The sequence below is a fragment of the Arachis stenosperma genome, chromosome 4 (assembly GCF_014773155.1).
Source record: "Arachis stenosperma cultivar V10309 chromosome 4, arast.V10309.gnm1.PFL2, whole genome shotgun sequence".
NCBI lineage: Eukaryota > Viridiplantae > Streptophyta > Magnoliopsida > Fabales > Fabaceae > Arachis > Arachis stenosperma.
Window position 1 is genome coordinate 82,858,461 of NC_080380.1, and position 16,724 is coordinate 82,875,184.

Consider the following 16,724-nt stretch of genomic DNA (forward strand, 5'->3'; position numbering starts at 1 on the left):
TGGATCATAGGGCGGTGTTTGGTAATGAAAGGCTTGTGAGAATGGTTGAGGTTCATGTTGAGGATGATATTCATAGGCATATGATGGTGGTTGTTGAGTGTCACAAAAAGAATCATCATAGCCATTAAATTGGCATGCATTAGGATGGAAATTATACCTATAAGTATCCGGAGGTTGTTGCCAATAGGAGTGATCAATTCCTTGAGGCTCCTCCCATCTTTGTTGGTTCCATCCATAATGAGTGTCATCATTGAGGTGCACATTTCCTACAACATAATTAGAACCAAACTCAAGGCCAAAGTGAGAATTCATATTGAGAGAACAAAATAAAACTAACAAAAATTAAGAAACTAACAAAAAAATAAACCTATTCACAATATTCACATATGTACAATAACCAATAACATAACACCATTGCAACTTCCCCGGCAACGGCGCCATTTTGACGATTGGATTTTTGACGGTTTAGAATTTCACAAATGAATTCTCGTTGTAAGGTATAGTCTCTAAACCAATCGCTAATCCTTTCGTACAAATATTTGTTTGTCACAAGTACAAACCCCTAAAATCTATAAACCGAAGTATTTAAACCTCAGGTCGTTCTCCCTAGGAGTTACAATAAAGTGTCTTGTTATTGGTTGTGAGTTATTTTGGGGTTTTAGATGAGAAACATGAATAGTAAATGGTAAGAAAACTTTATTAACAAAATGGTCTTGGCAAGATTTGGTTGTCAAGGGTCTTCATCATCATCACTAGCCACACGTATGGTAGTTGCAAGGATTAATCCCACTTAGTCATCCTTAAATCAATTAACAAAGGAAAGTCAAGTGAGTTATATCAATCTTAGTCCATAAGTCCTAGCTTTCCACTAATTGGATTAATGAAGGCTAGAGTTAATGGCTATCAACTAGCAATCAATTGGACACTAGTGACTCAAGAAATCCTAAGTTACCTTCTCAAGCTAAGAACATAAAATTCTAGTCTAACATCCTCTCAAGCATTTCATCAAACACTTGGAAGGCACAAAAGGAAAGTATAGTAAATCAACAACAAGAATGAAATCTAATCAAAATTTATCGAAAGGAATTAACAACAACAATCAAAAGAAACACATTTATTATGAATTACCTTTTATTGAATTGAAAGAAAGTAGAAGGAAAAATACTAGATCTACAACGAAATATAAGAGCAACATAAAGGAAATCGCAATAAAAGAATGGAAGAAGAATCAATCTACAAGGAATTGAGATGTAGGAGTAGAAGAAGATGAATCTAAAGCTAAATCTAAGAACTAAACCTAATCCTAATCCTAATTCTAGAGAGAAGTGAGAGTTTCTCTCTCTAGAAAGCTAAAACTAAACTAATCCTAGTGTGTGTGTTCATGTCCCCCCAATCCCCTTCAATCCTTGGCTCTTATATGCATTTTGGCGCCAAAATTGGTTGCTGAAGCCTTCCCAAAATCGCCAGGCACGTGTTGCCTTAATGAGGTCATGTGCCATCATCGGCGCGTGCGCGCATGGTACGCGTGCGCGTCCTTGGCCTGTCTCGCAATGTGCGCGCGAGCGCCTTGTGCGCGTGCGCGTGCTTGGCTGACTTTGCTTCTTTGACTTTCGTGCTTCTCTCCACTTGCATGCTTTCTTCCTTGCTTCCTTTGATCCATGCCTAGCCTATTTCAACCTGAGATTACTAGCAAACACATCAAGGCATCTTATGGAATCAAAGAGAAAATAGAACTCATCAAAATAAGGCTTAAAAAGCATGTTTTTACACTTAGGCACAAATACGGGAGAGATAACAAAACCATGCTAATTTATAGGCTAAATGTGACAAAAGGTTATCAAAATGCTCTAAATTCAATACAAGACAAACCCTCAAATTGGGGTTTGTCAGTCTTCCAAATTGAATAATTTTGGGAATTCAATTTGACCATATTCGGTCCATGAGTATTTTCCTCCATTTAATCAGCACAGAAATAAACAACCAAAGCTCTAGATACCACTTTGTTGGGAAAAACTCAACACAGGTTTAAAAACAAGAACCTGTCTAACAGCGGAAGCACCAAAAATAATTTTTCCACAACCTGTGCAATTAAATAGGTAACACCAAAGATACTCCAAGCAGCAAATATAATGGCATAAATTAAATAATCAGACACCAGAATTTTAACGTGGAAAAACCCCAAAAGAGGGACAAAAAATCCACGGGACCTAGTCCAGAAAAATCTTCCACTGTCAGAATAATGGGTACACAAATAGTCTTCCTAGTGACACTAGGGCATCTCAACAATCAACAAAATACATCACCAAAACTGGTGAAATCAACATAAACCCTCCACAAAAGTGGGTATCTCAAATCAGGCAAAAGAGAAGGCAATACAACAAATAAGTTATATCCTAATGTTCATCTCTATACCAGGAACAACATACTAAAAATTCATAAAAAATGGAGCAAGTTTACCAAGTCAATGTGATCAAGGTTGGCTTGCCCTTTTTCCCCAAATTTCTCTTCTCTTCTTCGGCGCTGTTGTGTTTTCTTTCTTTCTTTCAAATTGAAAGAAGCCTTTCTCTCTCTCTCGTGGCTCTCAGCCACTTCCTTTTTATTTTATTATTTTTCCTTTTTTTTGTTTAAAACTTGTGGGCCCCACTTAGTTTGGGGACCCACCAACAGTCAGGAAATCAGGACGCTTTAGAGAGGTGGCATGGAAGAAGACATGCTTGATGAGGCACCAGAATTTGCTTGGGATGTAATGAAGTTTTGATCAAATTGATGAAAACAGAATTGCCCTTAAACTTGCCACATACTTGACATTGAGGACATTGTTGTGTCAAAGAGGCATTACCACCACGAAAGAATCTGCTATGGGTGTATGCGGATTGCATCAAATCGGATATGATCGAAAATTTGATTCAATCCGCACAATCTCTATCAAATCATATCGGATATGATATTCACGTTTTTTAGTGTCGGATCCGATCCGATCTAAATATTTACGGATTAAATATCGGGTATATCTACATAATTAAACCTTCTCTTTTTAATCATATTTCTATATAAACAATTCAATAAAAATATTTCTTTCACACTTTTAAACCTATTTATTCCTAAAAGAATTTTAATCAATTTTTTTTAAATAAAAAATGATATAATATAATATATGAATAATAATTACTAACTAAAATATACAAACAAATAAATATAATACCAAACATTCCAACAAACACTTCTAATAATAACTAATAAGTAAAGATAACAAGTACTAAAATACTAAATGTCTCATTTAAAATAAAACAGAAACATTATAACACACTAAAAGTCTAAACAATCTACAGCAAATACTTAAAATAAAATAATAGTAAAACAAGTTGATCCCTTCTTAAATAAGCTATAAGGTAATTTCAGCAGCTATGTATTCTTATTAAGAAAATATCAACTGAAAAATTAGTAAAACATGTTAGAATAAATTAAAAAAATAATCTAAGTAATTATACACTAATACAAATACTTAGTTATAATATTTAAGATGGTTCAGGAAGATGCAATTGACTTTGAACTTCAAGATCTCCAACACTAATAATTTCAGAAAATTCTATTCAATTCAACAATAAAATATGTCAAAACTAATGGTATAAAATAAAGAATCAAGAATGATGAAAAATAAATGAACCAATTCATTATATACCTGAATCAATTACAGCATCTCTTTCATCAAGTTCAACCAAAATCTTAACAAATTTTAACTAATATTGAGTGCAAATTAAAGCTTCTACAGTGGTGGGATTTAAAGCACTAAGATAAAGGATCAAGGACATGTCCTCCAAGCTAAAAACTGACTCAGATGTCACAGTAAAAATAAGAATGACTAATATATCTCTAGTTATGCAAGAGAGAAATCGATATTTCAGAGTCTTTCCTCTCCACCACCTCAATATATCAAATCCACTAAAATATTTCGCCACTTCATTTTTTAAATATATATCCATTTTATTCAACTTTATTCTGTGTTTGTTTTCACTTGCTAATAAAGTCTTCAATCATAATGTTATCATATGTCAGCATACTATTAATGAAAAATGAATTAAAAATTGATATGAAATATATTTTTATCAATTTTAAAAATATAATTAATGCAATTAAAATTTTAAAGATAATTTTAATGTATGACGTCTACTTAAAAATTACTTTGAAAATTTAGTTGACTTCAATAATATTACTTTGTATCTTACAGGTTATCTTGCTTTATTCCGTTGTTGCACATGTGCTGGGTTTCTTTGCTTTTGTTAAAAGTTAGTTTGTATGATATGATAGTTATTATCATGGTAGATGGTATTTATATTTAAAATTAAAGTAAATTTTAATATTTGAAAACACATTTTAATTTAAAGACTAATATTGTTAAAATATAAAAAATATTATCTTAATTTTAACAAATATTTTTTACTCATTGTAGTCATTATAGACTACACCTTATTAAAAAATATATATTATGAATGATGTATGTATAAACAAAAAGTAAATACTCAAATTAATTCTAAAACATTTTAAATAATATTTTAGTCTTTAATAAATTTTTATTTTCTAAAAGAATTAATCTCATTAAATAACTATTCATCATTTTCAATCGAATTTTTAATATGTATATCAGACAAATTAATCGCTAAAAGTTCTACGACAACTAAGTTTCAAAAAATAAGTTATGCTATTATGATGATGTATATTTTCTTCCTTACTTGCTGAAATGTGGTGGATGTAGGAAAAAGAAACACGTGGAGTCCTTGTTTCCGCTTGGCCCAGCAAGTGTTGTGCCAGTTGCAGAGTTAATATAAAAAGTGGGCTAGGTTGTGGTTAATTAATTGGAGTTAGCTTCGTAGATAATCTCATGATTAGTTATTTAGGTTTTTTGGGTCTGTAACAGGTCTTTTTTGGAAAGCATAGTAAAGGTGGGCTGGGATTTAAGTAATTGTAAAAAAAAATTTTCTCCATTTCTTAAATTGTGGGATAATCAGGTCGAGTTTAGTTTCTTGACAAAAAGAAAAAGCGTAAGAATTCTGACAAAAAAAATGTGAACAATAATAATAATATTGATATAAGTGATAACGGTAATATAAAAATCCTCTCTGTACAGACCGTCCTATAACGATTATCGTGTTTTCCACCTCTGTTCCATTACTGCCCCTGATGGCCGACAGCGAATAGCCTGAAGGAGACCCAAACGAGAGTGACCATGCAAGAATAGAAAAGGAACTACTTGAGAGAAGTTCAAAGAAAGTCAAAAAAGGAGAAGATTATGCGGGTACTTCAAATCCAGCTCTGACTCCTAGAGTCGAAGGATGGATGCAGAGGAAAGAAGTTGGCCACAAAGGACGTTCATATGTGACGTGCGCTAGATACCCATTTAAAAGTTCACAAGTTATAAATCTCAACTGCATCATAGATATCATCCTGAACCAGCGACCAAACGCTATCAAAATTTAGTGAAAGATGTCGCCATTCAAAAAACATATTGAGAGTTTTAATCTCGTGTTGTTTTTCCTTGGATTTATAATTCTAGTTCTTTATTAGTAAACTAAACATTGTGACTTTTGCTTTTTTTTAATTTTTTCCGGAGCAATACATTAGAATTAAGAAACTATCTTCATTATCCATTGTGAAAATAATATTTTACTTCTTCATAATTGCCTTCCACTACTATATATAAAAAATCTATGTATACATAATTTATTACAGGGTACAATTTATTACAGCAGTGGATTACGCTACCTACTGTTTTTTCATAAACTGCAACATAGTCCAGGTTCTTTAGAAAGTATGGTTTTTGTATGGCACAAATTTTAACGTAATTCGCACTATTCTATAGCAGATTATGTATATAAATTATAAACTGTTACACCTCTATAGTAATTTACATAAAATTAAAATAGAATAAAAATATAATATTTCAAAAAATTACCATTACAAAAATTTAAAGTCCAATTGATTTATTGATGTAAATTGTCTTATATAAATCATATGTCAATGACCATTATGCCATAAATAGTGGGGAATGGAATAGTTTTATGTTTCTTTACTAAAAAGCATGAAACAGAAAGGTTTCCAACGATTTATTTTTGTTGCTTTCTCGTAAATCGTAATACTAGCATAGGTTTTATATTTTTTTTTTCTAAAACTTATGTATAGGCCACGATTTATATTTAAATATAGAGGACAAAATTGTAGCCGTTACAGATTTAGGACAATTCGTATAATAGTTCAACTGGTTTAAATAGATAAATTACTCATTTTTATGTAACTATAAACAATTAATGCTTCTTTCTTATTCTGGAACCCTAAATATATTTTTTTTCTTTTTTTCCGGCCATGATTTGCCCTCTAATAAAAGGTTGGCACCCAATCATAGGACAAACACACAAAAAAAAAAAAAAAACCAAAATTCCTTCCATAGTCAATAATCCCGAAAAAAAAAAAATCAGCCTAACCAAAAACTACATCCTGAATATGCCAAAAAATCCTAAAACTTACTCACCTTCATTAAAACATACTTGGTTAAAACATATTCAAACTCTCCTAATTAACCCACCACTAACAAGCTCACTGCATTCTCAGTCAGGGGTGGTAGTCTCCTAGACAATATCTGTGCGTGAAGCTACGCCATACCACGCATTGCGCAATGCGATACTCCCCAACATTGGTACTATGCTAACTGATATAGCAACACACAAATCTGAAAACAAACAACAAATATTACAACAGATCTTAGCCGAAAGGCCAAGAAAGATACCCTTAAACTATTTAAGAATGGCTTCAACCGAGTATTGAATCTGTCGCTTTCTCTTCAAATAGTTTCTTTGCAGCTCTAGTGAACAAGTTATGGGCCTGCAAAAAGTTGGTAAAAGTTCAAATTTTGTTCAAATTATGAGACGAAATCTTTCAGCTAATACAGCACATGCTCATGGTTTATATGATATACCTGCTTCGAAGAGAGGCCAATCTTCTCCAAGTCACTTAGCTGCAAAATGTCAAAACCAAACAGGATCACTAACAGTATCAGATAATTCAATTTCTGCTATATATATATATATATAATAAAAAAACAAAATTACAGAGATTCCCTAAATTAAATTTGGTTACATGGCCTTTTTTACTCTGTTCATCGTGGATACCACGATTTAAGCAAAAATTAGTAAATCGTAAACTAACCCACGATTTCTAGACTAACTTAGGCATCATAATCGTAAACCATGATTTTCCCTTGGAAAAAACCCACGTAAATCGTGGATGTAAAGGCAACAACCTTGAATGCAATTTGTATTGTTTGAATGATATTGCTCCCGTGATCGAATAATAATAATAATAATAATAATAATAATAATAATAATAATAATAATATCTTACGTGTCTTGGGAGAAACATAATAGAAGAAAATCATATATATAAGCACACTAACCGATTTAAGCGGACTTTCTTCCCTAAGGTCTATTATATATTCTGCCATCTTCTCTCCTATGCCCTGAATGAATTGAAAAATAAAGAACAATCATGAATATAAATGAAAAAGGGAAAATTTTCAAATTTGGAAACAGCTATTCATGTTTTGCATCGCAGTGACATCCTGCATGTACCTTTAACTTTAGTAGTTCCTCTCTGCATTTAAGAATTAAACACAATGTTAATATTCAAAGAAGGATGACTAAGTATGCTTCAAAGGGTCAGAAAATTATAAAGGAGAATCATTTGCCTTACCTGCTTGCATTGTTTAAGAAATCAATGTATTCTTGAACTAGAGTATTCTGTGTTGAAAATTGGTGATGTGAGGATGGCAGTTCATGAAATCCTTTGTTACTAGAGTGAAAGAATAGTTTGTACCTTCAACGCAGAACTTCGTGTACTGAATTTATCAAGCGGAGTGCCATTCTTTAGTATTTTCCCTTTGTTAGCGGAGCAGGTTTCTGTAGAAGGTGTTTGTGAGAAAGAGAATGCTTCAAGGGGCTTTTGATTAACAATGATGTTGAGAGGGGAGAAGGGTTTTTTTAAAGGACTTTGGGCTGCATTTTTGCTTTCATTTGTAATTGGCGAGTTCATCACCTTGGCCAATGGCTCAGCTGAATATAAGAACAAATTCAAAGCCTTAGTAAGCACATTTACACAAGATTAAACCAAGCATCCAATAACTATTCACTGTTATGTCGGCAAATAATAAGATCAAGTGAAGGAATCTCAGAGCAATGACATACCAGGGAGATTTTTACATGGCTCCCATGAAGACTTATTGGTATAATGCTCAGATTCTTGCTTATCGTTGCTTTTAACACCACAATTCTCATTCTGTAGAACATTAAGTAAATAGTATATTCGAGAAAAATGAAGATATTTCTCCAGTATGCATGAAAATATATGTTTTACCTCCTCCAAGCAAGTATTGAACGGATCTGCACTATCCAGTAGATTTCCAAATGACACAGCAAAGGCACTGCTTACAAAATATGAAAATTCTCAATAGATAAAGAAAAAATCAGTTTCCATGATTATATCAGCAAAAGAACCAATGGTCACCTTTCTTTTGTATGTTGTGCGGATTCATTAATTCCAGTTCTTCCTTCCTTCACTGAACTATCGAAAGTAACACATCTCTTAGCAGAGATTTTGACCGAGCTTGGAGTTTTTCTTGGAAACAGAGAGATAGATGCAGCAAATCTTTGTGAACTCTTCGTTTTGCCTTTTGATTCTAGCCAAGCTTTCAGTTTGGCTTCCATGTCCACTTTAACTTTTGGAGTCTCTTGTTTTTGAGCTGAAGGCACAAAATTAGACACATGCCTTGATCTAGCAGCCAAACTAACAGTATGAACAGATTCCTGGTATTCTCCTGGATTCTGGAATCAAAACAAAAGAGAGATGCAATAATCTTTTGAACCAATTCTGTGGATCATAGTCTTTGGTCACTGATATAGTTTAACAAGGAGCTAGAAAATATCTGGCCTTACCAGGCAAGCGACCATCAATGCACGACTAGTTCCCCCTAAAGAGTCTTGCAATATGCGGGTCAATTTGCTTTCGCGGTAGGGAACTCGTGGTTTGTTGTTGTTTAATGCATAGATCACATTTGACAGTGCAAACAAGGATTGGTTTATCTTACCACTCTCTTGGAGACGAATCCCTTCATTGCAGGTCCTTCTGTTGTCTTCGTTACCTGGTTCAGTCTTACGCACATAAGCATAATCAGAACCTTTTGAATACAACATAATATCCTATGTTACACTAATCAAGATACCAACATTGAATACGATATGTAAATATGGTAATTTTTTAAAAATATAAAACATGAATACATAACCTTAATCAAATATTCAGAATAATTCGCCTAATAATGATCTTATATATGACAAATCATCTAGATGATAATAATATAGAGAATGAACAATACCTTCCTTCAGTTCAAAAAATTGGTCATATCCATATGAAGTCAAAGCTAACAGTAAGGCATACACACATAATATATATAATATGCAAGAAAAATTAAATTATTTGTGCAACATAGATCATATCATTGAGACGAGAAAACTTGAAAATTTAAGTAACCTGCCAAGTCAATGAGATTCAACTTTCCGAATACAGCTGCTCCAGTGCCATCAGCAGAAGGAGTGGAGACAGAGATCATAAGGACTGCATGGCTCCTACTAGAGACATCATTGAGGCCAGTGTGAGCAACTTTACGCCGCTGAACTCCGCTCGAGAAAACATCATGAAACTCAGACATTGTGTTTATGGGAACCTGAGAGAGTCCACGGAGGTGGATTTCGCCATCTTTGTCATCCCAAACTGAAATCTCTTTTGCTTTGACCTCCAAAAGGTCATAGCATCTGTCCATGTAGACCTCATAGTATGAAATATTTGCAATCCTGCCATTGTTTCGGCAAATGGACAGTATCATAGACATAGCCAGTGTCATCAAGCCAGGTTGGTCCTTAGTCCCCTGCAACACCAAAGATGGGATAACTTCAGAAACATAACAAAGGATTCTGCTACAGCTAGTTGGTTATCCAAGGCAATGTGTAGCTTATAACTTTTCTAAGTTTGTACTTGTGCTATGCCTGTATAGAACCAACCACAAAGCATGGCATGTTCGCTGAAACACTTTTGTTTTTCATAATGCTATCCAAAATCCCATATTTCCCAGTAATTTATACATTCAAAAACCCATATTGGAAAAAAAAAAGAAAAATAAATTGAGTTCCCGAGCCTAGAAAATCAACGGAAAATGGCAATAACAAATCTAATTAAAAGAAAAAAAAAAAAAAAAAAAAAAAACACGCTTGGTTAAGGTCATACCTGCATGGTGTATGTCTTGCCACTGCCAGTGGCTCCATAAGCGAAAACCGTGGCGTTGCAGCCACTGAAGATTCCAGGTATCATAGGGCTCACTTCTTTGCTGAATATCTGACCCACATTATTATCTTCTATCCCAAAGAATGAGTCCAATTGGTAGCACTCCTTTCGGCTAACATCAACACAAAACACAAAAATCACCACCGAACCTAAAAATTCCACAAACCTCTTTCACCCAAAACAAGAAATAAGAGTTTAATTTCCATGCACGGACACACATTTTCAAAAAATTGTTTCACACAAAAGTGGTTGACTCTCACGGCTTCTATTGTAAGAAGAAACCAACAGAATTGGATATGTAAAATTTCTTTTACACTAACGGCATAGTAAAATTAAGCTCAAACACAACAAGAAAGCATAATTGGGGGGAAAAGGTAAAGGCTAGAAATAATTTCTGAAACCTGGTTTGTGGATCTTTGAGAAAAACGGCAACTTCATCTTCTGCAGACTCGAAATCTTGGTCCAGGACGGAGACACACGGAACTGGGTCGCCATTTCTTGAAGAGATCTCTTGAGGAAGAAAGGGTCTAACCCTAACTATCACTCTGACCTTGGAGCCAAGAGTAGCCATTGATGAAATTAGGAAAGGAATTTTCAGAGAAACTTTGGGAAATATTCAGAGAGAGAGAGAGAGAGAGAGAGAGAGAGAGAGAGAGAGAGAGAGAGAGAGAGAAGAAGAAGAAGAAGAAGAAGAAGAAGAAGAAGAAGAGGTTTTTCGAAAAAACAGAGAACCTGAGAATTTGGGAGGCTTATTTAGTTTGAACTTTGAATTGAACGTTTAGTGACCCCCACATGTTTTCCGTTTTGAGGTAAAGGAGCTAAGGTAGTTGACCGTGACAGGAATTCGAAGACAGGAGCTAATTGAAAATAAAATTTTAATTTTAGGACAGAGAATTTTAATCTCTTTTATTATTTTATAAAAATATGAAATATTGAAATTTTAAAAATAAAGAGTTAAATTTTAATAATATTTTTTAAAAATATTTTTATTTAATTTTGTAAATTTTAAATTTATTTTTCAATCTTTAGATTTATCTTAAACTAAATATAATATTAAAATATAATTTAGTCTAATGTATTTTTATTTTATACTAAATACAACACAAAATTTGATTTAGTCGATGTCTTTCAGTTTTAGAATCTATTTTTTTTACTTTTGATTATGAAAAGTTATGTTATGCGTGTTTAGTACTATTTTTTATAAATGTTTTTAATTTTTTGAAAAATTAATTGAGAAATTTTAAAGAAGTAAAAAATATGACGTCTTCCTTTTTAGAAATTATTTTATCATTTTCATTAAAAAAAAGGTAAAGTATATTTTTTGTCCCTGAAGTTTACTAAAAGTTTTAAAATTACCCCTAAGTTTCAATTTGTTTCAATTTTATCCCAAAAATTTTCGATTTGCATCAATTTTACCCCTAAACGTTAACAGCGTTGAAATCACTAACAGACGTTAATGACGTGGCAATCAAGGAGTTCCATGTGGCAACTATGTGTGTGACTCATTTCTAAAACATTTTTTTAAATAATTTTTAATTTTTGTTTAAAAATTTATATTACAAAAATGAAATAGGTAAAAATCCCATCATGAAACCCTAAAATTAACTTCTTCATTTACGTCTGCATCTTCATCTTCTTTATTCTCTGTAAGAATAAGAAACCCTAACGAATGGCTTTCCAAGGCTCTGTATCATCACAAAAAAGTAGTCGGCGACGACGAACGCTGACATGCAACTGTGGTGAACCCCCTGTACTGAGATAGTCGAAGACACCAGAAAATCTCGGCCGGAGATTTCGGGGCTATGTATACTTTGATGTAAGTTTGAGTGCTTTCTTATTTTGATGTCTTCCTGAGTTTCTTCAATTTCTTTTTTTTTTTGTGTTTATGTTACAGATTGGGAAGGAGTGCACATTTTTTTCCTGGACAGATGGAGTTGCAAAGATAGAAGAAGCTGAGGTTGCAAGGTTGAAGATGAAGATTTCCACCTTGAAGGCTAAATTAGTTTATGCCAAATGCAAACTGTTGGTGGCTGTTATTTTTGGTGTGTTGGGTTGGTTTATGGTGATTCTAATGGTTTATTTGTGGGTGAAGAATGGAACCCATTTGAGGTTAGGGTACTAATGCGTTTGGGACATATGAAAATAGCAGAAGTAAGAATAGGATGGCTGTTTGTAATCTGTTACAAAACTGTACTCAACTCAAAAACTTGTTAATGTTGTTGTCCTTGAAGTTTAATTTATGTTTCAAAAGTATCCCTAAAAGGATTAAAATAGTTTGGCACTAAAATTGGCATTAAGAACCTGTTGTGACAAAGACAAACTCTAATTAAAAGTTGCATGAATGAATCCATCACATTAGTCATTATCAAAATAACATAAGTTGTTAATCAACATAATCTCTAATTAACATAAGTCATAACCAAAGTAAAAACTTAATTACATAAGTCATAACCAAAATAATTCAGCAACAAAGAAAGAGTTGGAGTTATAGGTCATAAGTCATAATACAAAAGTCAATATTGTTCAAGCTTTCAAAAGAAACACCAATTACAAGATGTGACACAACTAAGACCCTGTGAGAGCACTCTGAGTTTGACTCCCTTGTGATGAGGGTTGTCCCTGTGTAGTTGAAGTGGAGTTGTTCCTAAGGATTCTAGTTGGTCTTGGTGCCTGAAATTTTTTTGTGCATTTGGTTGGATATTAGGCCTTGCTGCAACATTGGCCAACCTGGTCCTCTTATGCGCTGAGCCAGTAGATCCAGCTTTCTTAGCAGTGCTGTGCTGGGTTGGTGATGATGTAGCAGTTCCAGCATTATTATTTTGGGCTGACGATGTGGCAGCAGTTGTTTCCTATGATGGACATGAACAAAAAATAGCCAGTTATAATTAAAAAAAGGTAAACAGCATAAGAAACAGTCTTATGTATGGAATCATATCCAATAGACAAGTACTCACGGTTGGCCTTCTAAGAGGGCAGCCTCACTTGTTCTGACCCAATTTTAGACAATGAGAGCATTTTTGTTGTAACCCCAGCCTAGAAGTGCTTGGGCCATGTGGTTCTTCACCCTCCCCTCTTGCTCTTTTCTTCTTAGGCCTCCCAATTGGCACTCTGTGTGGTGGAGGAACCACATCTGAATGTGTAGTTCTTTCCCACATTGTATGTCCATTACAAGGGTTAATCATGGGGGCATAACAAGCCACATAAGCAACTTTAGTGTAACAGCTTGCAACATATTTTCGAATATCATCTTTAGCACAATTAATTGCACTAACTGCATGTGGACAAGGTAAACCTGTCATTTGAAACTTTCTACAAGTACATTCTTTCTTCAGAAGATCTACTACAAATTTGTCCCTGCCTCTTATGACTTCAAATTTTGAGATTCCGGCAGCAACCGGGAACCACCACCTAGAAGCATCCATTTCCTTTTGTAAATTAAGCTTAATCCTAGGAAGAATATCATCCTTATACTTCTCAATAAGTACCCTATTTTCAGCCCATCTCTTCATCAAATAAACTCTAATATCCTCTAGCATTGTCAATATAGGTTTTTCCCTTGATTCAACAATTGCAGAGTTGAAGCTTTCACACATATTATTGACAAGTGCGTCACATTTAAGATAGAATTCAAACCTTGATTTAGTCCTTTTTTAAGATTCAGCCCTGGAAATTTTTTTTGAAGTTGGCATAGAGGTGTCTCACACAGAATCTGTGATCAACACCTGGAAATAGTTCATCAAAAGTTGACACCAAGTCCTGTTCGTGCAAAATGCACAATTTTAATATAATGCTCAAATAATGTTTAATACACCAACAAAGACCATCATACAATTTTAATATAATGATTATAGTTATCAAAACTAATTAAAATTTCCTATGAATACAGTTTGATACAGCAGCAACTACCCTCATATAATATAATGATGACATAAAAGATCATTAAAAGAACATTGACATATACTGCAGAAGCCAAATGATGAACTAATTCACAGCAAAATCTTAATATACTAAATACAGGTTAGATCTTAATTACACTAAATACAAGTTAGTAGATTACCTTTTGTTGGTCAGACGTGAATGTGCTACGAAGTGATTTATCCGCTCCTATATCATCAATTAGGTTTGAGAGGAACCACGTCCATGAATCTTTTGTCTCAGCCTCCACGATTGCATACGCGATCTGTACATCTGGTCATTTGGATCCCACCCCATAGCAACCAATAGCCATCCTCCATATGGTGTCTTCAAGAAGCAACCATCAAGCCCTATCATAGGCCTACACTTCATGAAACTCTCCTTGCAAGCCTTTAAACAAATGTAAATCCTATGAAATTGTGGACTTAAGTCGAGTGATGTATCGGGGTGCTCAATTTGGGCTGCTGGAGGTAATTGGACTTTCAGCTTCACAGATGAACCAGGATTCGTGCGCAGCAACTCATGGCAATAGTCGTAAAGTCTTCTATACTGCTCCATAAACATTCCATTAATATCAACCAGTGCAATCTGCTTGGCTTGAAATGCCTTTGCTCTTGAAATCTGCACATTCCACTTCCTAAGGGTCCTACTTTGTATGGTGCCCAGCTTCAACTTCGGATTCTCTTCTACTTTCCTCCTGAAGACCTTCGCCAGCTACTTCGACTTCATCACTTTTATGTCAAATACAGTGTTACAAGAATAATGATCATTAACAGTTCTTAGTTGCCAACTATCTTCATTGGCAATCTTCACCGCATATGCAAACCATTCACACCCATCTCCACACTTAGCCCTCACCCGGACATTGTCCACCACTGGAAATTTTATGTTTCTCCCAGTATGAATAGTGTTCCGAGGGTTACCTGAAACTGTAGGTCGATCTCGGACGAGATCTTCTGTGCTGGTCGGAGCCGTTGTGTCCGACTTGATGATGGTGGCTGGAGCCGCCGTGTCCGACTTGTTGGACTTGGTGATGGTGCTGATCCTTCGTCTCCGGAGGGTGGGGGGTACCTGCAAGGGACTCCGATGCTTAAGTTAGCAAGGGTATTAAACAGGTATTGAGTAGAATCAGAGTATGAGTTATACCTGGGTGCTCCAGTGTATTTATAATGGTGAGGAGTGACCTTTCTGGAGATAAGATAGTTATCTTATCTTATCTTATCTTTATCTTTGAGTGAGGTCATCTTATCTTTAGGGGAACCGCCTTTATCTTTCTGGGCTTTGGCTGCCTTTAGATTGGGCTGTGTTCCTTCATTTTGGGCCTGCTTTGGGCTCCTTTGGCGATTTGGCCGAGCTCTTTGAGAAGAGGTCGGGCATTGGCCGAGCTCTTTGAGAAGAGGTCGGATAGTCTGACCTGAAGAGGTCGGTCGGCTTGTTGCTAAACATCCCGGGTCGGACAGCTTGACCCAGGGTATGAACAGTGCCCCTACTTGAGTTCGATCTTTCCGTGAGACCATGCTTTTCAGAGCTTCGATCTCTTTGGAAGTCGTGCTCAAGCATCTGTCTTGCTTGTTTCTTCATTGCTTTGCAATCTTGCAGATTTTCTAGAGGTTTGGTACTTCACAGTCCAACCTCTTTTGAGTGGTAGCGTGGGTTTTCTACCCTTGCCTTCTGGATCACGCCTTGCTTTAAGTTTGTGTTGACAACCCTCTGTTTTGGCGAAGTTGTCTTTGCAGCTTGATATCCGGACTTTTAGTGATTTGTCCAATGACTTTTTAGTGTTCTTTATATAGAACCTTTTTTTTTAGTCTTGGATGATGTTCATAGCCCTGTTTGAGATTGTGCCTTCTTTGAGTGGAGTTGTATCCTTTTTGGCTAAGCGCATTTGAGCCTTAAGTTATTTCCCAACCTTTTGGCTTGTTCTTTTTTGAAGTCGTACTTGCGCCTCTTCTTTAGCTAACGTCGACCTGTATGATTTTGCCCCTGCTTGAGTTCGGACTTTTCCGTGAGACCGTGCTTTCAGAGTTTCGATCTCTTTGGGGAAGTCATGCTCAAGCATCCTGACTTTGGTCGATTTTTGAGTAGTTTAGCCTTGTGCGAGTCTAGTATTGCCCCTTTTACTTTGTTGAGGGGACTTTTTAGCCTTCTTCTGACTTGTTTGTCTTCGCTGTTCGGGCTTTTTAGTCATAATCCAACAACTTTTTAGGTAGTGTTCCAATGGGGAACCTCTTTATAGTTTGTTTTGGATGACTTTTTAGCTCCGTCTTTGATTTGTGCTTTTGCCTTTTAAGAAGTGTCTTTTTCCAAGACTTCGTATTTTTTAGCAAAGCATTTTTGGCCTTCCTCTGGCCGTTGCGAGATGTCTTTGTCCTTTTTTGTGGATCTTTGTAGAGTGTCGGTATTTTATTGTCCGACCTCTTTTGATCACTTCT

General features: G+C 35.0%; 1 protein-coding gene across 1 annotated transcript; it reads right to left on the reverse strand.

The window, feature by feature from the left end:
- Positions 1 to 6,413: 6,413 nt before the first annotated feature.
- On the reverse strand, positions 6,414 to 11,124 carry LOC130976691 (kinesin-like protein KIN-10B). The gene is made up of 13 exons (XM_057901606.1): positions 10,779 to 11,124; positions 10,321 to 10,489; positions 9,571 to 9,964; positions 8,976 to 9,181; positions 8,548 to 8,864; positions 8,398 to 8,464; positions 8,229 to 8,319; positions 7,861 to 8,096; positions 7,738 to 7,784; positions 7,617 to 7,638; positions 7,442 to 7,504; positions 6,965 to 7,003; positions 6,414 to 6,870 (listed from the first exon to the last, which is right to left on the reverse strand). The coding sequence occupies exons 1-13, from the start codon at positions 10,946 to 10,948 to the stop codon at positions 6,799 to 6,801; spliced, it is 1,893 nt and encodes a 630-aa protein (XP_057757589.1). The 5' UTR covers positions 10,949 to 11,124; the 3' UTR covers positions 6,414 to 6,798.
- Between the last annotated feature and the right edge of the window lie 5,600 nt (positions 11,125 to 16,724).